The sequence below is a fragment of the Sorex fumeus genome, unplaced genomic scaffold (assembly GCF_029834395.1).
Source record: "Sorex fumeus unplaced genomic scaffold, SorFum_2.1 ptg000102l, whole genome shotgun sequence".
Taxonomy (NCBI): domain Eukaryota; kingdom Metazoa; phylum Chordata; class Mammalia; order Eulipotyphla; family Soricidae; genus Sorex; species Sorex fumeus.
The window spans coordinates 1,232,361-1,258,184 of NW_026606159.1; the positions used below are offsets into that span (position 1 = coordinate 1,232,361).

Sequence of the window (25,824 nt, forward strand, 5' to 3'; positions counted from 1 at the left end):
TGTCCCTAGAGTCACCCAAAGAAACGAACCAAAGAAACGACGCAACGAATCTCCGAGAGCAACCCTCCCCGACCTGAGCTGAGACAGAGCCCTGAGCTGCTCCTAGCGTGTCCCAGCTCACATTGCCCGGGCAGTGCCCGTCTTCGTCGCCAATTCTGCTTGCCTCAGGGCACTTCCTTTCAGGGAAAGTCCTACCTGAGTCGGCTTTCTAGAACCCAAGGAAATCCGCTTGTCGGACAAAAGACGGCCAGGGGCCAAAGGCAAGACTTCAAAAGAAAAAAGGGGTGGGGGGAGAAGAAGCAGAGCTACCCGCTAGTGTTTGCTAGTTGCGGAGCTAGAGTTTGGGGGCTGGGGGAGGACTGGGGGTGCGGGCTGCAGGACCCCTCGGGGAAAGCGTTCCATCCAGGCTGTTTCTCTTGTCCTGGCTCCGTGGGGTGATGTTGACATGTGCTGTGTCCTGTGTGGGGCCTTTTCTGCAGCTGGGACCAGCTCCCCGTGTTTTCCTTGTCAACTGACTGTGTTTGCTTTTTCACTGGAGATCCTGCAGATGCAGGGCTGGGGGAGGTGGGGAGGTTGGAGAGGACCCAGGACTGGCCAGTCTCTCCCACCCCCTGGCCTGAGCCCACGTCTCTCCTCCTACGGGGACACTCCGCAGAGACACATCTGCTGGACTCTTGTCGCCCCGGGAAGTTCATAGGTGACTGCCCCGGGAGGGCGGGGGCATGCCCCACTGCGCATTCCGAGCTGGGATGCCCCCGGCACCCCTCCGACTGCCTCCCCTGGGCTGACCCCTCTCGCCCCACCCTCCCTCCAGCCCCGCATGGACCTTGCCCCCGGGATCAGTGATCCTGAATCCCCGCCGCACCTCCCCTTCACCACACTGAGTTGCCTGACCCAGACGGACAGACGGACACGGAGGACCCGGGTGCGCGATGGCCGCGCCTGAGCCCTGTGAGGGCTTGACGGTGAGTGTCCCCCCACTCTGCTCTCTGGGGGTGCTGGAGATCTCCTAGGCTGCGACACCAGGGAAGGGGAAAGCCCCTCCCATGCCCGCCTTGCCTCCCCCCCTCCCAGCGAGGGGCACTTGGAAGGCACAAAGGCAAAATCAACCCCACGGGTGGGCCACCCACAGGGGTCAGCCAGGATGGGGGCAGGATGTCAAGTTTAAGGGATCTCACACCTCCATCTGTCTGTCCATAGCAGGAGACTTTGGGCCCTATTTGCATAGCGGCAGGCGCCTTCTTCTGCCCTCTGCTCCGCAGGCTCTGGGGAGGAAACTGCGGAGGCCACACTGGGGTGAGGAGGGCACAAACCCAGGCTGGTAGGGGACATGCAGGCCAGACCGTGACACTCGCTGATGGTGACTGATTCTCCCCACCCCGGGCGAGTCCCCACTGAGCCGCTTTCAACACTTGGAGGGAGAGTCTCAGATTCGCGCCCCCTGCCCCCCCCTCCTGATTTCACAAAGTCCAAAGCTGAGATGCCAGGAGGCTGAAAGTCACATTTGGGGCCACTGTTGAAGCTGGGGGCCAAGAGAGCCAGTGCGGACACTGTCCCCTAAACTTCAAGGTCGGGGTTCTTCCAGAGGGCGGGAATAAGAATCGCAGCTTGGTGGTTGAAATTTCCCAAAAAAAAAAATCATAATAAAAGAATTGTCGGTGGGTCCAGAGAGATAACCCTCAACAGACCGGAGCTTGGGTTTGTTTGACCGCAGCACCATGCGAGGCCTTGGGCATGACCTCTGGGAGTGACCCAACAGTTTCTGCCACATGTGGCCCACACCCTTTTTTTGTCACTCACAGAGGCAGCATCTTCCGTGTGAGTCCCTGGGCTTAATCCCCAGAACTGAAAGGGAAGAAACCAAAACCATAGATTAGACCAAGGTTGCCAGTAGAAGAGGCTTTGGGGTCAATCGCAGATCGAGATTCTCACTAGAGGGGCTGGAGCGATGGTGGAGGAGGGAGGGCGTTTGCCTTGCATGTGGCGGATCCGAGTTCAATCCCCGGTATCCCATAGGGTTCCCCGATACCGCCAGGAATAATTCCTGAGTGCAGAACCAGGAGTTAACTAACACCTGAGCACTTCCGGGTGTCCCCCCAAAAGCCAAAATAAAATAAGATTCCCAGTAGACAGGCCTTTGTGGGAGTCAGCTTGGAAGGAGCCAGTACCCTCCCTGGTTTCGGAAGTGGGGGGGGGGGCTGTAAGGCCCATCCCTCCCTTGGGTCAAATACCAATGGGAACACTTCCCAGCTGGGTGACATCAACCAAGTTACTCAACCTCTCTGGGCCTCTGGATCCTCCTCTACTAAATAAATGCTGACAGTGCTCAAGGGTCTGGGAAGGGATCAGACGCTCTGGAGAGAGCGGGTCACCTCTTCACGTCAGTGTGAGTGGCCCTCCGATGTCTCCGGGTCCCTAAGCTCTTGAGTCTGGTCCCCTGCCCTGCTTCCATCCTGAAGCTCGCCCTGGCCTCGCCTCAGGTCTGGAACGAGACGGAGCCCCAGCCGGCCCCCCGCGACTTCCTGAGCCTGTGCTCCCTGCGGACGGCGGGCGTCTGGCTGCCCCCCCTGTACCTCTGGGTGCTGGGGCCCCTGCAGCTCCTCTACATCCACCGCCAGGACAAGGGTTATCTCCGCATGTCCACGCTCTTCAAGGCCAAAATGGTCAGCTGCTGCGCTGGGGAGCCCGGACCCCAACAACGGGAGGGGACGGCTGGAGGGGGGAGCCGGGCGGGACCCCAAAGCCCCCCAAGCAGACACCCCTCCCGTCAGGGAGCACCCCGGGGTGGGGAGCAGGCGGGAACCCGTAACGATGGAAATGCACCCTTGCCCGCCCCCTCCTGCGGCCTGTGCCCCCTCCCCACCGCGGGCCTGTGAGGGGCGACCGGAAAGCATCATCGCAGGGAAGACCCCAGCCCCGAACCTCACCATCAGCACCTGTGCTGGCGAGGGAGGGACCCGGGTTTAAATACTCCCCGCAATCCCCGCCCCCTCCTTTGGCTCCCGCTGTCTGATTGGGTATGCAAATGAGGCGTGGTTAAGCCAGCCAATAAGACGGCGGGGGAGTGACCAATCAGGGGCCCTGCATCTTCTGGATGCTCCGCTGCCTTCTTCCCTCCCGAGCACAGTCTGACTCTGGTCCTCGCAGCCCCGGTCCACGGTCCCCGCCGACGGACACGGGGTCGTGTCCAGCCCAGGCCGCCGGCCTCAGCGCCGTCCGTCTCCGCAGGTGCTGGGCTTCAGCCTCATCCTCCTGTGCATCTGCAGCGTGTCCGTGACCCTTTGGAGGGTCCAGCAGGGCTCGCCCCAGGCCCCCGAGCTCCTGGTCCAGCCCACGGTGTGGCTCACGGCCATGGTAAGGCGGGTCCTGGCCCTGCCTGCCCGGGTCGGGGGAGGCCCCACGCCCCACCCCACCTGCGCCCGAAGGGTTCCCCACCCCGGTCCTCTTGCTCAGAACTTAGCCGTGTACCTGATCCACGCCGAGAGGAAGAAGGGGGTCCAGGCGTCCGGGGTGCTGTTCGGTTTCTGGCTGCTGTGCACCCTCTTTCCAGCGATCAGCATCGTCCAGGGGGTAAGCGGGCGCCTGGGTCGCCAATGGGGCAATGCGGGGATTGGGGTCCATGCTTTCTTTCTGCCCCCCGCCGGCCGATTTTTTTCTCTCCAAAGACATACACTGGAGTTGGTCGGACCAGGGGCAGCTGCCTGCCCTCCTCCCCTGCTCCCAGATGCTTCTGCTCCACACAGACCGGCTCCTGGGATTTTGCTCATCAGATGTGGGGCATCGGGGATTTGAACGCATGACCAAACACGCATGAGGTTGCAAGGCAGCCCTCTCGGCCTCTCGGCCCCTGGGCTGCTGTTCCTCCTGCTCCCTGGCAGACCTCTTGTAACGATGAGGAAACTCAAGCTCAGAGAAGTAGAAGACTTCCCTCAGGGTCCCGTAGTAATCAAGTGGGTCTCCCCCAACTCAGAACAAACTTTTCTAGCCAAGCATTGACAGAATGCGGGGCTGGAGAGATAGCCCAGCGGATAGGGCATTTGCCTTGCACGCGGCCGACCAGGGTTCGATTCCCAGCATCCCATAGGGTCCCCTGAGCACCGCCAGGAGTCACTCCTGAGTGCAGAGCCAGGAGGAACCCCTGTGCACCGCTGGGTGTGACCAAAAAAAAAAACATTGACAAAATGCCTACGTGGAAAAGGAGAGCCCTAACTTAGCAGGAATTCCCAAGTCTTACCTGCAAATTGGGCTGCAGCAATAGCACGGCGGTGGGGCGTTTGCCTTGCACACAGCCAGCCCGGCCGAGCCGGGTTTGATTCCCCCGATCCTTTCGGAGAGCCCAGCAAGCTACTGAGAATATCTCACCTGCACGGCAAAGCCTGGCAAGCTCCCCGTGATGTATTCGATATGCCAAACACAGTAACAAGTCTCAAAAATGGAGACGTTACTGGGCCCGCGCGAGCAAATCGATGAACAACGGGAGGACAGTGTTTGTTTGTTTGTTTGTACCTGCAACTCAAAGTGAGACCCGACAGGAAAGGAGGTATGCTTTGGAGCTGGGGTTCCTGTGTGGTCACGAAGCCTCAAAGTGCACTAAGGGAGCAAGGAAGGTGACCATGACATGCCAGCTTGGACACGCCTTTCCTCACATGGCACGGCCTCGTTCCGGGCACTCGGGGGCCATCGGGCCTCCATTCCTCTCTGTCTCTTGGTCCTGCCACGTTAGTTTAGTTTAGCAGGGAGAACCACCCGTGGGCTCCAGACTGTCATTCCACCCACCGAGATGTCCTGTGGTTCCAGGAAACGGGCTCCCATTGGCCAGCACAGGCCCCTTCCTGACCCCAACTCACCAATCAATCGCCTGCCCACCTCCCTCCCGAGTGGGGTCTGTCCCAGCTCCAGGTGCCTGGGGAAGCAAGTTGAGCCGGGCTCCGCTCTGAGGAGGGTTTGCATTCATGATCAGAGAAGCTCCGGGTGTTTAGCTCTGGGCTTGAAGGCAGCGTCTAACGCTTCTCCCAGCAGCCCTGAATTCCCTCCCCACCCCCCATCCCGGGAGCAAAAGAGAGAGGAAAAGGCGGGGCTGGTCCCCTTGTGGAAAGACTCCAGCTTGGGTCCCAGGCTGGGCAAATGCTCAATCAATCCAGTTCCCTTCTTCAACCAGAGGACGCGAGGCAAGGTCAGTGAGAGGGCCTACGGGGTAGGGGTGGAGAGAGGATGTCTTTCTTTCTTTCTTTCTTTCTTTCTTTCTTTCTTTCTTTCTTTCTTGATTCACTGTGAGGTAGCACTGTAGCACTGTTGTCCCGTGGTTCATCGGTTTGCTCGAGTGGGCGCCAGTAACATCTCCATTCGTCCCTGTCACGTGCTAGTGTAGCCCAATGGCGTCTGCTCGCTCCAGGAACACGAAGTGAGACTTGTTGTTACTGTTTATTGGGCATATCAAATATGCCATGGGTAGCTTGCCATGTGGGCAGAATACTCTCGGCAGCTTGCCGGGCTCCCCGAGAAGGACGGAAGAATCAAACCCGGGTCAGCCACGTGCAAGGCAAATGCCCTACCCACTGTGCTAACGCTTCACCATGAGGTACAGTAACAGAACTTTCATGTTTGACCTTCGATCATACAGTCATCAACACCCATCCCTTCACCACTGCATGTTTTCCACCACCAAAATCCCCAGTATCCCCCCCGCCACACCCATTCCACACCTTCCTGGGTGAGACAATTTGGGTGAGACAATTTGCACCAGACTCTCTTTCTCTACTTTGGTTACCTTCGATGTTTTGGGGTTTTTTTTGCTTTTTGGGGTCACACCCAGCAATGCTCAGGGGTGACTCCTGGCTCTGCACTCAGGAATGACTCCTGGCGGTGCTCGGGGGACCCTCTGGGATGCTGGGAACCGAACCCGGGTCGGCCGCGTGCAAGGCAGACGCCCTCCCCCCTGTGCGATCGCTCCTGCTCCCACCTTGGATAGTTTGAGCCCAGTCCCACCACCCCTCAAACCTGCCGAAAAGGCAATGCTAGATAATGTGTTTGTACTGCTTGTTACGGACACACTGTCATGTCTAGGAATTCTAAAATTTTAATAATGGGGGTCTGAAGAGATCACTGCGGCAAGTTGCTCAGGTCCAAGATTCGTGTGTGTGTCTCTGGGTCATGGCCGTGTGGGAGCTTAAGTAGACGGTGGCTGGATGTGGCGTCATCTCGGAGTCCCGTCGGGGCAGGAAGAAGGGTCCACTGCTCCCCTGTCCCGTGAGGCCTGGCAAGAGGGTATCTTTCATGTCACAAAGGGAAAGGCAAGGTAGCTCCAAGCTCACCCCCGGGGCTGCGGCCAGCTGCCACAGGGCTACGATCACCATCACCACCTGCCCTTTGCACAGAGAAAAGAGTTTATGAGTGGGGTGTTTGTGAGTCGGTGACCAGAGAGGCCGGAGCACTGGCTGGGACATCCTGGGCTTCTGGCGCCCCGCCTGGGCGCTGTCCCATAGCAGTGGGCCCCTGGTCCAGCGTTGGCCTCTCCTCTCCTCCCTGGCTGCTTGACAGCCTCCACTCCTCGGGGCCTCAGGCAGTGCCGTCTGGGGTGGGGGTGCAGGCTCCGGGGGGCTCATGCCTTCTCTCTGCCGCAGGGCTTCCAGGGGGACGTCTCCCGCCATCTGGCCACCTACCTGTGCTTGTTCCTGGTGGTGGCTCAGTTCGTGCTGTCCTGCCTCGCCGACCACGCCCCCTTCTTCCCTAAGGAGCCCCCACGGCCCGTAAGTCCCCCCCCCCCCCCGAGACCTCCCTCACGCCCCGACCCCCTTCCGGCCTGTGGCTCCCTGTGTGACGACGGAAGGACGTTGAGTGTGAAGAGTGTTTCTCAGCCAGGGCGTTGGATGGGTTCCAGAATGTTCCAAGGGGGGGCACGGGTGAGAAATCATATTGAGAGAGGTGAGCATGAGACTAGGGGGCTAACGCGTAGGATTGGGACGGGGCAGAGGGAGGAAGCCAGGGCAGAAGGGAGCCATCGTTGGAAAAAGGTGGAGAGAAGTTTATGGCTCCTGTATCACTCCTGCCATGTGGCAGCCCGGAGCGGGTGTTCAACCAACAAGCATGGCAGGGTCTCAAAAAAAGCCTTTATATATATATTTTTTCTTTTGGGGTCACACCCAGCGATGCTCAGGGGTTCCTCCTGGCTCTGCACTCAGGAATCACTCCCGGCGGTGCTCGGGGGACCCTATGGGGTGCTGGGAGTCGAACCCAGGTCTGCCACCTGTAAGGCAAACGGCCTCCCCGCTGTGCTGTCGCTCCAGCCCCAAAAGCCTTTTGTGTAGACACGGCCACTGGGCCAGATTTAGCCCGAGCGTGCCTGCCTTCCTCTGCTCTCTGCACACCTCACCGTGCTGTGCGCGACAAGTTTCCCGTCAGAAGGAGTTTACCGCAAGCAGTCCAGGCACGCGAAAGAATTGTATGAGAAAGTGACAGTTGGTCGCAGGTCATCGGAAAAGAAGCCTGGTGACTTTGGCGGTCAAGTTAGACTGCCGAGACCCCCCTCCTCTGTTTGGCCTTTCCAGAACTCCTGTCCGGAAGAGAGCGCCTCCTTCCCCTCCAAGGTCACCTTCTGGTGGGTTTCTGGGTAAGTCGCCCCCCACCCCCCACCTCTGTGACTACTGTTCTCCAGAAACTTCTCTGACCTCCAGGCTCAGAGCTGGCCCCAGGCGCCCGTTCACTCCTTGGTGCTGGGGGGGCTTCAGATCCTGGCTCTGCCACAGGCGGTGATAACCCACCCTCAGCCCGGCTGTCCTGGTTCAAAGGGGAACAAGGATGCAGCCTCGGTCAGTACCTGGGGTGCAGCCTTCACGGCTGTGAGACTAAGCCTCATGGCTTCTTTAGCCTTTTCACGCCCTTTTTTTTTAATTAATGTATTTATTTATTGAATCGCTGTGGGAAAAATTACAGAGCTTTCAAGTTTAGGTCTCGGTCATGCAAATATCAAACACATTTCCCTTTGCCAATACTTATTTTTCACCACGAAGAACCCCAATAAACCCCCACCCCCACCCCCCCAATGCCTGTGGGGCAGATGAATTCTAGTTAACACTCTGTCTACTTTGACTAGCTTCATTGTTTCGATAAAAGTTGCACCATTATTATTTAGAGTTTACCCCCCCCCAAATCAGCCATGCTGAAAAAGCTTTGTGGAATGATTTGCTTTCTACAGCTGGGTTCAAGAATTAAATGATGTTGGTTTTGGATTTCTGCTATTTTATTTATTAACCCTGCAAGTATTTCTACTGAGAGTCAGATAGTTAAGAGATTGGTCTCTGTGCTTCTGGGGCCATGGCTGTGCTGGAGAGCCGCTCGTGGGGGGCAACTGGTGACCTCGGTCGGGCGTGAAGGACGGGCCGGAGCGCCCCCCGTCCCATGAGATTTCAGTCGCACCCCCACCCCCGGCTCAGACCTGCTCTCCACCAGGCTCCCAAGCGGCCGCCATCTTTCTTTCCAGAGAGGAGAGGGCGAATGGGGCAACACCTTTCCCCTCCGTCACGCCCTTTATTTTAATATATATTTTTTTGGGTCACACCTGGCAATGCACAGGGGTTACTTCTGATTCTGTACTCAGGAATTACTCCTGGTGGTGCTTGGGAGACCCCTGTGGGATGCTGGGGATCGAACCCAGGTTGGCCACGTGCAAGGCAAATGCCCTGCCTGCTGTGCTATATAGTACAATAGGCTCAAAAAATAGGCTCAAGCCCCTATTTTTTAAAAAATTTTTATTAGTGAGACATCATGAGGTACAGTTGCAGACTTACACGTTTTTGTGCTTGGGTTTCAATTACACAACGGTCAAATACCCATCCCTCCACCAGTGCCCATTTCCCACCACCACGGGTCCCAGTATCCCTCCCACCCCCCATTCCCCCCATCCCATCCTGCCTTCAAGCCCCTATTTTTGAGGCCTTTTTGGTTTTCTTTTTGTTTGTTTGTTTGATTTGGGACCACGCCCAGCGATGCTCAGGGGTGACTCCTGGTGGGGCTTGAGGGACCCTATGAGATGCCAGGAATTGAACCGGGGTCAACCACATACAAGGCAAGCACCGTCTCTGCTGTGGTATGGCTCCAGCTCCAGAAGTTTCTTTATATCTCACATGTCAGAGAGATCACTCTGAGTCTGTCCCTCTCCTTCTGACTGATTTCACCCAACCCAGTGCTCTCCAGGTTCATCTATGCAGCAGCAAATTTTATCTCTTCATCTTTTTAACGGCCGAGTAATATTCTATTGCATACATGCACCCTAGTTTCTTTATCCTGTTCTTGGACTTTTGGACTGTTTCCAGATTTGGGCTGTTGTGAATCGTGCTGCCATGAACACAGGGTTGCAGATGTCTCTTCTGCATGGTGCCCTGAGAGACTCCGCGCATCCCTCAAGCCTCTGCTCTCTCCCTCATCCATTAACTGTCCTCAGTCATTGAGGCTGACATGTGCAGTAACCAGCAGCTCTGGAGGCCGAGAGGCGCCCTGTACGGCCGGGGAGGTCTGAGTCAGAGCTTCCGAAGTGCAGAGGCCGGCGGAGGTGCAGAGAGGGTTGGTCGTTTCTTCGGGGTCACAGAGCCCAGAGCCGGCACACTGCAGGTGGAAGGAACTGGTTCTGGCGCTCCTCTTTCCCAGGCTGATCTGGAAGGGCTACCGGAGGCTGCTCGGGCCGGACGACTTCTGGCTCCTCACCCGGGAGAACGACTCCGAGGAGCTGACCTCGCAGCTAGAGAGGGAGTGGAAACGGAACTGCCGCGCGGCCCAGCGGTGAGTGCCTCCTCCTGCCCCCTCCAGCCCTGCTCTGCCCCCCACCCCCGCCTGCCCCATCCGTGAATGAAGCCGTCACTTCACTGACTCAACGTGCACGCGGTCCCCTCCCAGAAGGAGGCAGGGAGAGAAGGGGGCTTCTAGAACATCCCAGAAAGCACTGGCAGGCAGAGATCCGGCTTTCGACTTGGGGGCGTGTTGTGTTGGCTTGTTTCTGAGCCACACCCAGTGATGCTAAGGGCTTACTCCCGGCTCTCCGCTCAGGAATGAGTCCTGGTGGGGCTCAGAGGGGCCCTCTGGGGTGCTGGGACTCGAACCCAGGTTGGCCTCATGCAAGGCAGGCGCCCTCCCTGCTGTGCTGTCGCTCCGGCCCCACAATCGTTTTCCACAGGGATGATTCTCGGTGTGGCGGGCACAGGCTCAAAGGTTCTTGGGGGCGACTGGAACCGTCCTACGGGTGCTCGGGACTCCCCAGAGCTGCACCTGGTGGTCCCCACGGGGGCCACCAACCTCGGGCTTAAACTCAGGGCCTCGAGTCCCTCGCAGGCGCCCCACCGCCTGAATTGCCTTGTGGCCCATGTTGATGGTTTTGGATGGACGGGTGGACTCAGAGCGCTGGTGTTTCTCCCTGGGCCTCGCCCATGCCCTCCCCGGCTTCATTGACAGGCATGAAACGATAGAAATGCTGCCCGGGGCAGTCTGGGAGTCCCAGCACAGTGGACAGAGGAAGAGGGAGCGGGTTTGTACAGAGACCCAACTCCTTTTCAGAGCTGCTGATCTCTCACACATACTGACACACAGAGACACAGAGACACAGACACACACAGACACTCACACAGATCCTCACAGCCACACTAGCATGTACACACACACACACACACACACACACACACACACACACACCCCTTTGCAATATTTTGCAACAGGTGGACAAATGAAGGGACTGCTATCCCCGGAGGTCAGAGGTTAACCAGCGCCTGGCACATCGGATTCACAGACTATATCAAACCCACATACTGGTTTGTTGTTCTTGCCACTGGAGGATCGTAGAATGCCTGAAAAAGGAATTTTAAAACAGGTTGCCAACTTTCTAGTGGGAATGTCACGAAGAAATCTGGGGCTCTGGGCTCTGAGTGGAGCGGCAGCCCGGGGTCAGGCTCACACACAGCAAGGGAGGAGGGCCTGGGTCCTGCAACACACACACACACACACACACACACACACACACACCGCACCCTGTCTCCTGGGGATTGGGTTCCCGCATGGCCACTGACAGCCGGGGCACACGGACCTTCCGCCCACTGCAGCGGGCTCAGTGCCGGCTCTCCCAAAGGCGCGCCGAGGCCCGAGCATTGAAGCGGCAGGGCCCTGATGGCGTCGAGGCGGCAGAGACAGAGGCCTTCCTGCAGGAGGAGGCGAGCAAGCGGGGTCTGCTGCTGAAGGCCACCTGGCGGAGGTTCTGGCCCACCTTCATCCTGTCCACGGTCATCATGCTCATCGGCCACGCCTTCAAGTTTTCTGTCCCCAAGCTCCTCAGGTGGGTCCGAGCCCCGGGCGCGGGCAGTCTTGGACATCAGGCGTGCGTTTAGCTCAGGGTGCTGGGGTGGGCGGTGGGGGGCTTGGCCCAGGGCCAGAGTGGGAAACGGGGAGATGCGTGCAGCGCGCTGGGCTGTCCCTCCCCCCGGGGTGCCGGGGGTCCCTGCAGGCTGGGTCCCTGCCGGGGATGCCCGCTCTGGGAAAAGCAGCCCCGCAGGGTGGGCGTGAGGGCGGTGGGCTCAGCTCCTGGTGTGGGGGGTGGGGGACTCAGGCAGGGCTCTCGGCCGGGCAGGGCGGGGAAGCGTGTCGGCCCGGGGAGAGGCTGCTGAGAGGCCGCTTCCGAAATGGCGTCTCTGTCCTGCGTGGGTCTGGCCTGCGGGAAACCCTGTGAGGTGCCAAGGTCCGGGGCGAAAGCGGTGTTTTCTCCGTGGCCCTGGCGGGCAGGAGCGGAGCGGGCACTGCCTCCCTCTGCCCTGCTGTGTTGGTGAAGGCCGGTGTGCCAGGCCCCATCGAAGGGGCGGTTGCAGCCTCATTTGCTGGGCAAAGGGCTGTTGACTGGGTGGTTCACTGTGTATTTACTGAGTTTGTTTTGGGGTCATGCCCAGAGGTTCTCGGGGCTGACTCCTGGCCCCGTGCTCAGGAATCAATCACTCCCAGCGGGCTCAGGGGACCAGATGCGGTGCCAGGGATCGAAACCTGGACCAGCCTGTGCAAGGCAAGAACCCACCCCACTCAGGCCCCGATTGGGTGGTTTAAAGCAGCAGACTTGGGGCCGGAGCAATAGGACAGCAGGGAGGGCGTTTGCCTTGCATGCGGCCAACCCGGGTTCGATCCCCAACATCCCATAGGGTCCTCCGAGCACCGCCAGGAGTGATTTCTGAGCGCAGAGCCAGGAGGAACCCCCGAGCATCTTTGGTTGTGATCCAAAACGGCAAAACACAACAACAAAAATAAAAACACTTTGGTCGGTCGGTGTTTTGGTTTGGGGGCCACACCCAGTGGGGCCCTGGGGCCCAGCTGGGGGCTCGGAAGTGGCTCCTGGCTGTGCTCAGGGAACCCTGAGGTACAGGGGATCGAACCCGGGCCTCCCACATACAAAGCGTGATCTCAGCCCCGTGGACCAACGACCGGCATTGTTTCTCTTCTCACGGTCCTGGGGCCGGGGAGTCCAAGATCAAGATCGTTTCTCCCCAGGCTTCTGTCCCTGCCCACCTCCCACCCACACCCCCTGCCCTGCCCTCCCCCCGAGGGGCCACGCTTGCCCATCAGACTGGCCCAGGGGGGCTCACTCATCGGCCGCCTTTGGACTCAACCTGGTCAGAGCCTGATGTCCAAACGCGGTCACGTTCAGGGCGGGGGCGGGGGGCAGGGACGCGGAAGGTCGAGGGCTGGACCTCGGGGGACACAGCTCAGCCCAGCAGGTGGCAACAAAAGCATTTCTCGACTTTGTGCTGCGGCAAAGTTATGTCGGAAACGAGAGCGTGCGGGTGGGGGTGCTGGGGAGACAGTCCTGGGGGGCCTGGTTTGATCCCGGCCACCACAAATTCCCCTGAGCGCCCACAGGCAGAAGAGAAGGAAAAGGCGTTGGGAAGAAATACATGCGGTCACTGTTGGTTTTTTTTTTTTTTTTGCTTTTTGGGTCACACCTGGCAATGCACAGGGGTTACTCCTGGCTCTGCACTTAGGAGTTACTCCTGGCGGTGCTCAGGGGACCCTATGGGATGCTGGGAGTCGAACCCGGGTCGGCCACGTGCAAGGCAAACGCCCTCCCCGCTGGGCTATTGCTCCAGCCCCAGTGGTCATGTTTTGTTTATTTTTTTAATTGGTTTTGTTTGTTTTGGGCCCTGCACCCCCCCACCCCCCAGTGCCCAGGGCTGACTCCCGGCTCTGTGCTCAGGACTCACTCCCGGCTCTGTGCTCAGGGCTCACTCCCGGCAGCCTCAAGCCGCCCTATGGGGAGTCGGGAATTGAGCCAGGTTGAGCACCTGCAGACGAGCCCTACCCGCCGTGCCCCCTCCCCAACCCCACACGTGGTCCTGTTTGAGGGAAGGAAGGTCACGTGTGGTCTGACCCAGCGCACCCAGCTGGCTTCTCAGGGGACTCTCCCCGTCCTCTCCCGGGACGCTCCTCTGTCCCCCGCAGCCTCTTCCTGGCGTTCATCAGCGACCCCGAGGCCCCGGCCTGGCAGGGCTACGTGCTGGTGGCGCTGCTGTTCTCTGCCACCTGCCTGCACACGCTGCTGGAGCAGCACTGCGTCTACTGGTACAAGGTGCTGCAAGTGAGGCTGCGCGCGGCCCTCTCGGGCATGGTGTACCGGAAGGTGAGTCGGTGGGAGCCCGGGCCTCCCCCCTTCTCTCCAGCCTCTCTCTGCTCGCACCCAGACATTCTTGGGAAGGAGGGTGACCCCGGGGATTCATGCTCCCGTGACCCAGCACACACTCATCCCCACACGAAGACACTGTCACCTCCTTGGCTCTTCCATTAAGACCCTGTGTGATCCGTCCCTCAGACCCTTCCGGCCCCATCCTACCACACACCTCTTCTTCCCGTTCCTCCTGCACACCGGACATGCCCACACTCGCCTCCAGCCTTTGTACTTGCCGTGCCCACTGCTTGGTTTACGACCTCCAGAAACCCGGGTGAGATGGAAAACTGCACCACGCCCTGCCGAGAGCACAGAGAGACTGAGCAAAGGGGCAAGCACTCCAGCCTCGCCGGTTTATTGTTTTATTTGACCCGGAAGCCAGATTGATTGGGGTGCGGTGGGGGACCCAGGAGGGGCAGCCCTCGGGTTCTGGGGACGTGGGGGGCCACACCTGATGGTGCCCCGGGACTCCTGGCTGTGCTCAGCAGCGCCCCCTGTCGGTGGTGCTGGAGATCGCGCTGAGGCCGGCGCCCTCCTTCACCGCCTGTGCTCTGACTCCCGCCCCAGGAGCAGGAGGGGCCCCCGGGCCCCAGGGTCACCTCCTCCCCCTTCGGCCCTTCGGCCCTTCAAGGAACTTGCGTCCCCCCCCCGCACCTGCCCCCTGAAGAAGCCGGGGACAGGGGCAGTGGCAGCTTTTTGACTGTGCCCGGCTGCATCTCGGCCCAAGGTCCTGTCCGGGGGGAGGGGGAGACGGGGTTCCCGAGGGGTCGGGGCGTGGCACGGGTCTCACTCCCTCACCCCCTCACCGCTGCTGTCCTGGGAGCGGGGGACAAGGTACCGGAATGGGGCCTGTCCAGCTCTGATGGGCTGCGGCTCCTGGGACCCGGTCCCTGAGTGAGGCTGCTCTACCCAGGGGGCTGCTGGCACCTTTGGGGGGAGTTGGGGAGGAGGAGGAGGAGGAAGAAAAGGAGGAGGAGGAGGAGGAGGAGGAGGAGGAAGAGAAGGATGAGGAGGAGGAGGAGGAGGAAGAAAAGGAGGAGGAGGAGGAGGAGGAGGAGGAGGAGGAAGAGAAGGAAGAGGAGGAAGTGAAAGAGGAGGAGGAAGAGGAGGAGGAGTTCCGAAGCACGTGTGGTCTCTTGGTGATGCAGGATCAAGTCTCAGACTGTGTGGTGCTGCTCTGGTACTCCCTCAGCAGTGCTCAGGGCCTTCGGGCTACCCTGGCAGTATTCGGGGGTGGGAGTCTCCCGCGGTGCCTCTACTCTGGCCCCATGCCTGGTTTTGTAGACGTGCCACTGCTGGCTGGGCCACTCCTGGCCCTGGCCGTCCCGTCTCTCCCCCCCAGCGCTGCCGATTCCTGGGACAGTCAATGATTCGCTGAGCTCGATGCCCTCCCGCCCAGGCCTGCTGCCCGCCCGCCCCTCTCTGAGCTGTCGCCCTTTCCTGCCGCACCGGCCACTCTCCCCTTGCCCTCCTCTCCCCAGGCCAGGCAGCAGCCTGCCAGGGACATCCCAGGGCCCAGAGTCCACCAGAAGGGCTCAGACTTGCCAGGAGCGGGGCTGTGGCTGGGACGAGACACACACAGACACACACACACACAGAGAGACACACTCAGAGACACACACAAGACACACACAAGACACACACAGATACACAGTCACACAGACACACCCAGCTACACACAGACACACACAGTCACAGACACACAGACACACACAAGACACACACAGACGCACACAGACACACCCAGCTACACACAGACACACACAGTCACAGACACACAGACACACATAGACACACAAGACACACACAGACACACAGACACACAGAGTCACAGACACACACAGAGTCACACAGAGTCAGAGATATACAGTCACACACACAGTCACAGACACAGACACACAGACACACACACGCACACACACACACGGAAGACAGGCTGCCCCTCCGCTCTCATCCCTCCTCCTGCCGCCCGCAGCTCCTCACCCTGTCCAGCGGCTCCCAGAAGGCCAGCCCAGTGGGGGCCGTGGTGAACCTGGTGTCCGTGGACGTGCAGCGCGTGGCCGACAGTGTCCTGTACCTCAACGGGTCCTGGTTAATCATCATCTGGATCATCATCTGCTTCACCTACCTCTGGCAGGTGGGCACCGGGGAGGGTCCTGGCACCCCCCCCCCCACACACACACACAGCCTGGCAGGAGGGGCCCGGGCACGCCTTCTGGGCGGGGCAGCTGGAGGGGTTGCTGGCTCCCTCCTCTGTCCACACGCGGGAGGGAGGGCCGGGGCCCCTGGTGACCTGGTGACCGCAAGGTCTGCGCAGGGTGGAGGGCCATGGCCAAGTCGCCCGTCACTGGCCCGTCCTGCGAGCGGGAAACCCACGGCCGCAGGTGAAGCCCCTCAGAAGAGGGTCCCCGATGCTGGAGGGTCCCCAAGAGATGCCGTGGACGGGGGTCCCCGCGGGGGCTGCCGCCGGCAGCGTTGGTGCCTTGGCCAGGTGCCCCTGGGGGCTGCAGAGACCTGAAGGGCTGCAGCTTCCAGGGGGTTTTCCCGCCCCGCTGGGAACGGAGGGTCAACGCGCTTCCCCCATGCAACCACTGGGCGGCGCTCTTGCCACGGAAATGAAGCATTTGGTTTCCTCCCAGGAAGGCTCGAAAGAAGTGGGGAGGCGGGTGGGCCAGGTGGCTGCCCTGGGGGTGATTGCGTTTTCCCCCCCCTAATGGGAGCGGTTTCTCCCCAAACAGTGCTCAGGAGGCGGGGGTGGCGGGTTCCTTCTGGTGCTCACTGGGCCTGAGGATAAGACAGTGCAGGGCCTGAGGGCCTTCTCCAAGAGGCAGAAGTAGAAGTAGAGGGAATCAGAGGGAAACTGAGGCCCAGACTCGAGAGAACATGTCTGGACGTGGGAGATGGGAAGAGAGAAGGGGAGGAAGGGAGTGAGCCAAGGGCTGGAGACCGTGACCCTCAGGCGCTCACACGCACACAGGCCCACACTCACACACTCATACACACCCACACTCACATGCTGACACACAAGTATGCTCTCATTCACATGTACACGCATTCACACTCACGCACTCACACACTGTCAAACTAACACGCACGTTCACACACTCACAGATTCACACTCACACTCATAACACTCACATTCCTACACATACTCTCACACTCACACACACACACTCGTACTCACAGACTGACACTCGGACACACACGCTCACAGCACTCTCACACACATTTCTGTAATACTCTCACACTCACACACATTCACATACACAGAGACACACTTTCACACACTTATACTCAGACACTCACACACACACACTTTCACGCTCACACACTCACACAGATTCACACTCAGACCCGCACTCACCCTCATAATCCTCTCATGCACGCACACATTCACGTATATACTCTCACACATGTACACATCTCCACTCACACACACAGATTCACATTCATACACACACACACACACACACTCACACATACACGCCCCTTTCCCAGACAGAGCAGGAGATGGCGCCTGGTCACTCCCTCCTGTGTCCCTCCCCAGTGTGTGTATGTGTGTGTGTGTGTGTGTGTGTGTGTGTGTGTGTGTGTGTGCGGGCCACAGGCTCCCGGGACTCAGATTCCACTCAGGGAGTCCTGAGCCTCCGTCCGGTGGGCGGACTGGCGGCCTGGGGAGGATGCAGGTGGGTGGGCGTGCGGGGCCGGGACCCCCGTCTGCACCCACATCCCAGTCCCCGGGTGTCGGAGGACCCCCCCCGCCGAGAAGGAGCCCAGGGGCACCCCGACCTCTCTCCCCCCAGCCCGGCACTGCCTCCCTCGTACCCGCTCCCGTTCTGCCCCTGACCCTGCCCCTCTGCCCACAGCTCCTGGGCCCGTCTGCGCTCTCGGCCATGGCCGTCTTCCTGGGCCTCCTGCCCCTGAACTTCCTCATCACCAAGAAGAAGAACCAGTACCAGGTTTGGGCGTGGGCAGAGTCGGGGTGCACGGGGGCGGGGGGTAGGGTCGCCCGGAAACTGTTCCTGCAGCCCCCAGCACCCCCATCGCTCATGCCCCTGCTATGCCCTGTGCTCGTCCACCCTCCTTGTCCACCCTGTCTGCTCCCTGCCCGGACACTCGGGTGTTACCCCTTCCTCCAGGAAGCCTTCCAGAGAGCGGTGTGCTCGGGCTGGCTCCCCGGTTTGGGGGGCGGGAGGCTTCCCTCGGTCGTGGCTCAGCCCCCGAGATGGCGACAGGCCGGAGGGACGGGCTTTGGCCACGGTCAGTGCCAGGACTCGGCACGGGGACCATCGGGCACACGCAGGGCTGCTGTGGAGGCCAGTCCCAGGTGGCGTCTGGCCGTGTCTCTCTGGTTCCTGGGGGTCACAGCCGGCCTTGCCACGGTCGCTCCTGGCAGTGTCAGGGTGTCTGGGACGGGCCAGGGTCTGTGTCCTGTGGGGTCAGTGCCTTCGTTCCGCACTCCCTCGGCCTCTCTCCGCCCTCTCTTGCTTCCTCACTCTGACCGGCTCTGCAACGCCCCCTTCTCCCCCTCACACAGTCTCTCTCCCTCCCCCTCCCTCCCTCCCCCCTCCGCCTTTCCAGAAGGAGCAGATGCGGGAGAAGGACTCCCGGGCGAGGCTGACCAGCTCCATGCTGCGCAACATGCGAATGGTCAAGTGCCACGGCTGGGAGGCGGCCTTCCTGGAGCGCGTGCTGCCCGCGCGGGCCCGGGAGCTGGCCGCCCTCAGGGCCTCCGGGCTCCTCTTCTCCGTGTCCCTCGTGTCCTTCCAGGTGTCCACGTTCCTGGTGACGTCCCCCTGGCGGGGAGGGGGTGCGGTCGGGCTGGGAGCAGGCGGGAAGCGTCTCTCTCTCTCTCTCTGCAGACCCCCCCCCCCCCCGCGTCCCTCCAGACAGGCTTTCTTCTCTCTTGGGGGGTGGGGGCTCCTCCTGCCTGTGTGTCGTGTCCCCCCCGCCCCCGCAGCAGACGCTGTGGCTAGCCTGGCCTGTGGGGAGGGAAGGAGAGAGGGGATCCCCCAGGGGTGCCCGGTGGGTGCTGGACAGACCCTCCCTCTAGCACATGGGACCACGCCCACAGGATCCCCCCAAACCCAAAGCCCCAGATCGTGGCATGGCTGAGAGCCACAGGGCGGAAACCCCAGGGCTCCCCATCACGCAGAATGGGTGTCCCCCCAACTCAGCTTCCTGCCGTGTGACCACGGCCCCCGCGACACCCAGAAGGGAGCCCTCGCTCCCGACACTCAGAGCCACAGACGCCCCCAGTACCGAGAACGTGCCCGTGAGGAATTTCTGTGTGCAGGGGAGTGACCTGAGTGCGTGTGAGTTCAGCTTCTTTGTCCTGGGGATTCTATTTCCAGTTACATCTATTTGGAGTATTTTTGGCTTAGGGCCCACACCTGGCAGCGCTCAGGGGTGACTCCTAGTCCCGTGCTCGCAGGTCACTCCTGGCGGTGCTCGGGGGACCGTGTGATTCCAGGGACGGAACCTGAGGCTCCCCCAGCCCGCTGAGCGTCTCTCTGGGCCTCCCCGGGGATTCTGGAGTCACGATCCCACCCTTGTCGAGAACCCCAAGGTTGCTTCCAAGAAAAAAAATCGTTCGTGCTGGGGTCGGAGCGAGGGCACGATGGGGAGGGTGTTCGCCTCGCATGCGGCTGGTCCAGGTTCGAGCCCCGACCCGGCACTGACCTCAGGGTTCCCCGAACACAGCCAGGAGTGAGCACTGAAGATCGCCGAGTTGGGCTCCAAAACAAAATAAAACAAAAATCAGAGCTGGAGGGGCCAGAGTGGTGTACAGCAGGGAGGGTGCTTGCCCCGTATGTGCCAACCCGGGTTCGATCCCCGACATCCCATGCAGTCCCCGGAGCACTGCCTGGAGTAGTTCCTGCATGCAGCGGGTAGGGCATTTGCCTTGCACGCAGCCGACCCGGGTTCGATTCCCAGCATCCCATATGGTCCCCCGAGCACCGCCAGGAGTAATTCCTGAGTGCAGAGCCAGGAGAACCCCTGAGCATCACTGGGTGTGACCCAAAAAGCCAAAAACAAAAACCAAAAAAAAGCCAAGAAGTGAGGGCCGCATTTCCCCAGGGCCTGAGCCCCGGATGTCCCGACAACGGCAGATCGGAGCCAGGGCCTGGGACACGTGGGGGCTCCCCCGCATCTCCCGGCACCTCACGGGCGGCCTCTGTGCCCCCAGGTGGCGCTGGTGATGTTCACGGTGTACACCCTGGTGACCGGGGGCAGTGCCATGGACGCCGAGAAGGCCTTTGTGAGCCTCAACATCCTCTCGCTCCTCACCACCTCACTGGCCATGCTGCCCCTGTGCATCAACTCGGCCGTCCAGGTGAGGCAGGGCACCCGCTGGAGGGAGGGACAAAGGGCCGGACGCCCACAGGCGCGCGGGGAAGGGGCTCACGGACTTCTGTCCTGGAGTCGCTTGCCAGGCCACGGTTCTCTACGTGGGCGTCGGGCCCAGCTCGGTGTCACCCGAAGCCACGTATGGGCCGGCCCCGAGCGTCTGTCCACGCTGCCCTGTCCCGGGTGCGATGAGAGACAGCCCAGGACCGGGCACTGGCCTGGCACGCCGGGAGTCACCCCTGAGCACAGAGCCAGGAGTAAGCCCCAAACACTGCTGGATGTGCCTCCCATGGGGGCCCCCGCCACATACACACACACACACACAGTCTCTCACACACACTCGCACACACACCAACACGCTCACACACACACTCATTCACTCTCACAAACTCACACACACTCACATACACAGTCACATACACACACTCACACACCTCACGTACACACAATCACATACTCACACACACGCTCACACACACATGCTCACATACACGCTCACACACTCAAATGCTCACACAGACACACACTCACACACACACACACACACACACTCCATAAAACAAAAACAAAACAAAACAGCACCAGTGAACAGGGCGGAGGGAGGCCCCCTATTTCCATGGCTGTTAATTTGGGGGCGGGGCCAGGAGGGCGCCCCCTGGAGGGCAGGTGAGGAGTCACGCAGGTCAGGAGGGCCACGCAGCTGCCCCCATCACCTGGTTTGCAGGGTCAGGGAAAGTTTGGTCCACCTGGTCTTGGAAGGCTCTAGAGGGTCTTCCCAATCCCCCTTTCGTTGTTACTTTGTTTTTCCTTCCTGGCGCCAGGGTTGGCCCCGCCTAGCTGTGCCCCCGAGCCGCACTGGGCTCCCCAAACCTCGAAGTTGCCGGTCACTCGCTCGTCCTTCCCTCTGGGTGACCTGCCTTTGCTCCCCCAGGCCTGGGTGTCCCTGGGCCGGCTGGTCGACTTCCTCTGCCTGGAAGAAGTCAGCCCCGAGGCAGTGGACTCCACTCCCACCAGATGCCGTGAGTGAGGTTCCGGGAGGGAGGGCTGGGCGGGATCCAGTGGAGAGTCCAGAAATGGGGGGGGGAGGGAGGGACAGGGGATCCCAGAAATGAGGGAGGGCGGTGGGGGCTCTGTTCCCTGCCGTTGTTCTGCCCGCTGCTGGGCTGGGCCTGGGAGACCCGTGGGCGAGTGCTCCAAGGCTCCTGGGCCTTCCGCAGTGCTGGAAGTTGAGGGATTTGAGCCCAGGGCTCCCGCTGGTAAGACGTAAGACGGGATGTGCCCCCTGAAGCGTGGGCTCTCGGGCCGGCCCGTCTGCCCATTCATCCCTCACCCTTCCCCTGGGGGCTGCCGGGACCATTCTCGGAACGGCCACAGCTGGAGGCACCTGTCCCCATGTCTGTCTGTCCCCTAGGAGCTGAGCTGTTGTCGGCCAGCACCTGTGAGAGTCGTCTGGGTCGGGGGGTCTGCGGGGGGCCGAGTTCTGGCGCTCTTGCCACGTAGCTCCTGTCTCCGAGCCTCAGGGTCTCTGTCTGGGCGAGTCGCCTGACGCTGCCTCCGCTGTGGGGAGGGTCCGGAGTGGAAGAACCCCCCCGGGGACAGGCCGAGCGTCTCCCGTCTTAGCGGTCGTGTGCAGAAAAGACGTCGGAGTTGGTCCGAGGGTCTCATGGAGCCCAGCCAGGGGTGCCGGGGGGACCGCCCAGGGCCCGCCTTGCCTGGCATTCTGGGGCGCTGGTGCTGGACTGCTGCTCCGTGGGCTGAGAACTGCCTACGGGGTCCCAGGGCATCTCCCCCAACCACTCCCCGAGCCCCCGGCATGAGATGCTGAGAGGAGGGGCCCGAGCTTCCCCCGCTCCATGGCTCCCGCTGAGATCTGCCTGCTCCTGCTTCCCTCTTCACGTGCCGGCTCCATCCTTTTTTTTTCCCTTTTTGGGTGACACCCGGTGATGCACAGGGGTTACTCCTTGTTCTGCACCCAGGAATCACCTCTGGCGGTGCTCAGGGGACCATATGGGATGCCGGGAATCGAACCCGGGTTGGCCGTGTGCAAGGCAAACGCCCCACCCGCTGTGCTATCGCTCCAGCCCCGTATCCGGTGACTCCAGGAGTCTGCTGAGGCTGTAGGCGCTGGAGCCTTTGCATAGCGCTGGGCATCTGCAGGCTGTTCCCTGCCCTCCTGGGGAGACGGTGGTGACAGGGTGTGGCTGTGCTCTGGGATTCCAGAGTGGGCAGAGTCTGGCCCCTGGGCGGAGGGCTGGGCCCCTGAGTCGTACCGCAGGGAAGGGACGGGCCTCCCTGGCGCGCGCACTAGCCGGGCAGGATCAGGAAGCAGGTGCAGCAGGCCAGGTACCTGCATGCTCTGGGGCTGGGGCCTCGGGGACGGGACCAGGCGGCGGCCGCCAGCATCTGGTGCGTCTGTTCTGTCCCGCAGCTGCCGGGGAGAACTGCATCAGAATCGAGGAGGGCACCTTCTCCTGGGCCCGGGAGAGCCCTCCCTGCCTGCACAGGTACAGAACAGTGCCTGGGGGCCCCGTGTGGCCTTCAGGGAAAGGGGGTGCACGGGGGCGAGAGGGAGGGCCTCAGGGTGTGCGTGGGGTGCGCCTGGGGCCCCGGATGGGTCCAGGTCGGGGTCTCAGGGAAGCAGGCGCTCCCAGCGGAGACTGGGCGTTCCCACCAGCCGTGTCGTGAGTGCAGGGGGTGTCGGGGTGACCCGTGGAACACAGGGCAGGGTGCATGGGGAGCATGTCTGCGAGCATGCGTGTGCGCGTGTGAAAGCCCACGGTGTTCCGTGCACGTCTTGTGTGCGTGGTCGTGTGTCCAGATGGTCAGCACACACATGTGCGCGCACAGGATGCCCATGTGTGTGGTGTGACGCCGGTGTTCATGACAGGCGTGTGCATCTGTGTGAGCGTGTGCGTTCCCGTGTGCTGCATCTGGGGTGAGGGGGACCCTCTCTGCCCGCCCATGTTGCAGGATCAGCCTCGCAGTGCCCCAGGGCTGCCTGCTGGCCGTCGTGGGCCCCGTGGGCGCCGGAAAGTCATCCTTGCTGTCTGCCCTGCTGGGGGAGCTCTTCAAGGTGGACGGGTCCATAAGCGTCAGGGTGAGGCCCTGCTCCATGCACAGTGCTCCTCTCCACCACATCCTGCTCCCCACGCAGTGCTCCTCTCCACCACTCCCTGCTCCCCACACAGTGCTCCTCTCCACCACACTCTGCTCCACGCACAGTGCTCCTCCCCACCACACCCTGCTCCCACGCAGTGCTCCTCTCTGCCCCCACCCAGACCTCAGCCCCCTACTCCCCTCCCGGACTTTTCCCACCTCCTTCCCGGGGCCCCCTAATGTCCAGGGGTCCTTGTAGGGTTCCGTGGCTTTCGTGCCGCAGGAGGCCTGGGTCCAGAACGCGTCTGTGCTGGACAACGTGCTCTTCTGCCGGGAGCTGGACCAGCCGTGGCTGGAGCGAGTCCTGGACGCCTGTGCCCTGGGCCCAGATGTGCGTGGCTTCCCCCAAGGGGTCCACACGCAGCTCGGGGAGCAGGTGAGCTGGGGGTGGGGCCCAGTACGGGGAGGAGAAGCCCCCCGGGGCCCAGCCAGTCATGCTTGGCGAAGGAGCATTCCTCACAGGCCCGCGCTGTGTGACATCAGCCAAGTTGCTCCCCCTCTCTGAGCCTCAACAAAGGGCTTAGGCAGAGCCTGGGTGGAGAGCAAGTATTTTTTTTTCTCCTTTTTTGGTGTTTTGGGACTGACCTGGTGATGCTTGGGGCCGGCTCCTGGCTCTGTGCTTGGGAATCAGTCCTGGCGGGCTCAGGGAACACCTACGGGAGCCGAACCTGGGTCAGCTGCGTGCCAAGCAAACGCTTTCCCCTCTGTCCTCTCGCTCTGGCCCCCAGAAGAGCAAGAGGCTCACCCTGGGCGGCCCCTAGGGGCCAGGGCCTGCACCTTCCCTCGCTCCAAGGGGCAGAGGCGCCCGGCCCTGGTGGCCCAGCATGGCCCCAGCCCCTCCTCCCCCGTGTCCGCAGGGCATGAGCCTCTCCGGCGGGCAGAAGCAGCGGCTGAGCCTGGCGCGGGCCGTGTACAGGAAGGCGGCCGTGTACCTGCTGGATGACCCTCTGTCCGCGCTGGACGCCCGCGTTGGCCAGCAGGTCTTCAGCCAGGTCATCGGGCCCGGCGGGCTGCTCCAAGGCTCGGTGAGTTCCTGGGGGCAGAGGAAGCTCGTCCGGCTGGCGTCACGCAGCTCCGGGCATCCCCCGCCCCCCGCCGGGCTCCGGGGGGCCTCTGGGCCAGCACCCACCTGGCCGTCGTCCTCACCGCCTCAGCGGTCCGGGAAACTTGGGGTTTCCTCGTTTCAGGACGGGCTGGGGGGCTGGAGAGCTGGAACCACGGCAGGTGGCGTTTCCTCTCGTGTGTTTGAATCCCCAGCACCCCATCGGGTCCCCTGAGCACTACCGGGAGGGACCCCGGAGCACCGTGGGGCGTGGCCAGAAATTAAAAAGGAGAAAAGACCCGAGTCCAGGGGGAGCGTCTGTGCCTCGACGAGGTCCCTGGTGCCCCAGGACGCGGGCAGGCGCGGGGCGAGGGCCGCACTGCCCACTGCGAGCTCCAGGACGCTGCCTGCCCCCCCCCCCCCCCGGCAGCCCTGCAAGGCGGGTCCTGTGCGAGTGAGTCTCCTTCTGTCCCACAGACGCGGATCCTGGTGACCCACGCGCTCCATGTCCTCCCGCACGCCGACTGGGTCGTGGTGTTGGAGGACGGAGCCATCGCCGAGATGGGCCCCTACCAGGAGCTTCTGCAGAGGCAGGGGCCCCTGGTGGGCCTCCTGGACCGAGCCCGTCAGCCTGGAGAGAAGGGGGAGGCAGGTACTGACCGGCTGTGCTGGCCCCCGGGTTCCCGGGAGGGACGGAGCAATCGTGTGCTCCCTGCCTGAGAAACTCAATTCCCGCCCCCTTCACCTCTCCGGGATGCCGGGCGGCTGCGCTCTGCAGAGATGTTCACCAGGGCCGAGCGCGCAGACTCTTTAGTCCAGGGTCATGAGATTGGAACTCTGGCCCGCCCAGCTCTGGACCCAGTGATGGGTCGCTCAGTGCTCAGAGGCTGGGCTCAAAATGGTCCGGAGCAGAAGTGACGGCTGGAAGTCGGGTCCCAGATCCCCAAAGGCACGGGCCCTCCCTCCTATGTGGAGTCCTGGAATCAGCCGTGCCCGGCCAGTATTGATGACCTACTGTGGCATCAAAGCCGTGACAGAGCCCCCATTGTCTGTGAAATCAGATCAACAGTGACCCCCGTTCCCGGAGGCTGACTTCCTGGGCGGTCAGTAGTGGTAGGACGGCGGGGAAGACGCCTGCCTGGCACGCTGGCCCTGAGGAGTTCCATCCCTGGCCTCCTGGCCCTGAGTTCCATCCCTGGCATCCTCCGGGGTTCCCTGAGCACAGAGCTGGAAGTCAGCCCTGAGCACTGTCAGGTGTGGCCCCCAGACAAACTCCCCCCGCCCCTGGGCCGAAGTGCTAGTACAGTGAGGCCGAGCTGACGACACCCACTGACCAGCTCCCTTGGCCTTACAGAGACGGACCCCGTCACTGACGTGGCGGGCCCCGGAGGCCCCTCTGGCAGCAGGAGCCCCGAGGGGGGAGCAGAGGGGTGAGTCGGCTGGGGGGCGGATGTAGGGAGCAGCCCTGCCGCGTGGGAGCAGCTGCGTCTGCAGCAGGGTGGGGGTGGGGCGGAAGGGCCGGACCAAGCACCTCCCGAATCCCAGCATGGTGCTCCCCTGCGGGGTACTGCCCGACCTGTCCACCAGGCGTGGCCCAAGGAGG

General features: G+C 61.7%; 1 protein-coding gene across 1 annotated transcript in view; it reads left to right on the top strand.

The window, feature by feature from the left end:
- Nucleotides 1-858: 858 nt before the first annotated feature.
- Nucleotides 859-25,824, top strand: part of ABCC6 (ATP binding cassette subfamily C member 6) — a 40,913-nt gene continuing 15,947 nt past the window's right edge. The window contains exons 1-20 of the mRNA XM_056134738.1: nucleotides 859-965; nucleotides 2,481-2,663; nucleotides 3,229-3,354; nucleotides 3,454-3,570; nucleotides 6,621-6,746; nucleotides 7,545-7,606; nucleotides 9,640-9,771; nucleotides 11,105-11,308; nucleotides 13,450-13,627; nucleotides 15,648-15,809; nucleotides 17,539-17,631; nucleotides 18,254-18,457; nucleotides 19,863-20,009; nucleotides 20,955-21,042; nucleotides 22,452-22,527; nucleotides 22,994-23,120; nucleotides 23,379-23,555; nucleotides 24,037-24,204; nucleotides 24,699-24,873; nucleotides 25,576-25,651. Of these exons, the coding sequence (XP_055990713.1) occupies nucleotides 933-965; nucleotides 2,481-2,663; nucleotides 3,229-3,354; nucleotides 3,454-3,570; nucleotides 6,621-6,746; nucleotides 7,545-7,606; nucleotides 9,640-9,771; nucleotides 11,105-11,308; nucleotides 13,450-13,627; nucleotides 15,648-15,809; nucleotides 17,539-17,631; nucleotides 18,254-18,457; nucleotides 19,863-20,009; nucleotides 20,955-21,042; nucleotides 22,452-22,527; nucleotides 22,994-23,120; nucleotides 23,379-23,555; nucleotides 24,037-24,204; nucleotides 24,699-24,873; nucleotides 25,576-25,651 (2,654 nt within the window). The 5' untranslated portion in view covers nucleotides 859-932. The remainder of the gene's footprint in view (nucleotides 966-2,480; nucleotides 2,664-3,228; nucleotides 3,355-3,453; nucleotides 3,571-6,620; nucleotides 6,747-7,544; nucleotides 7,607-9,639; nucleotides 9,772-11,104; nucleotides 11,309-13,449; nucleotides 13,628-15,647; nucleotides 15,810-17,538; nucleotides 17,632-18,253; nucleotides 18,458-19,862; nucleotides 20,010-20,954; nucleotides 21,043-22,451; nucleotides 22,528-22,993; nucleotides 23,121-23,378; nucleotides 23,556-24,036; nucleotides 24,205-24,698; nucleotides 24,874-25,575; nucleotides 25,652-25,824) is intronic.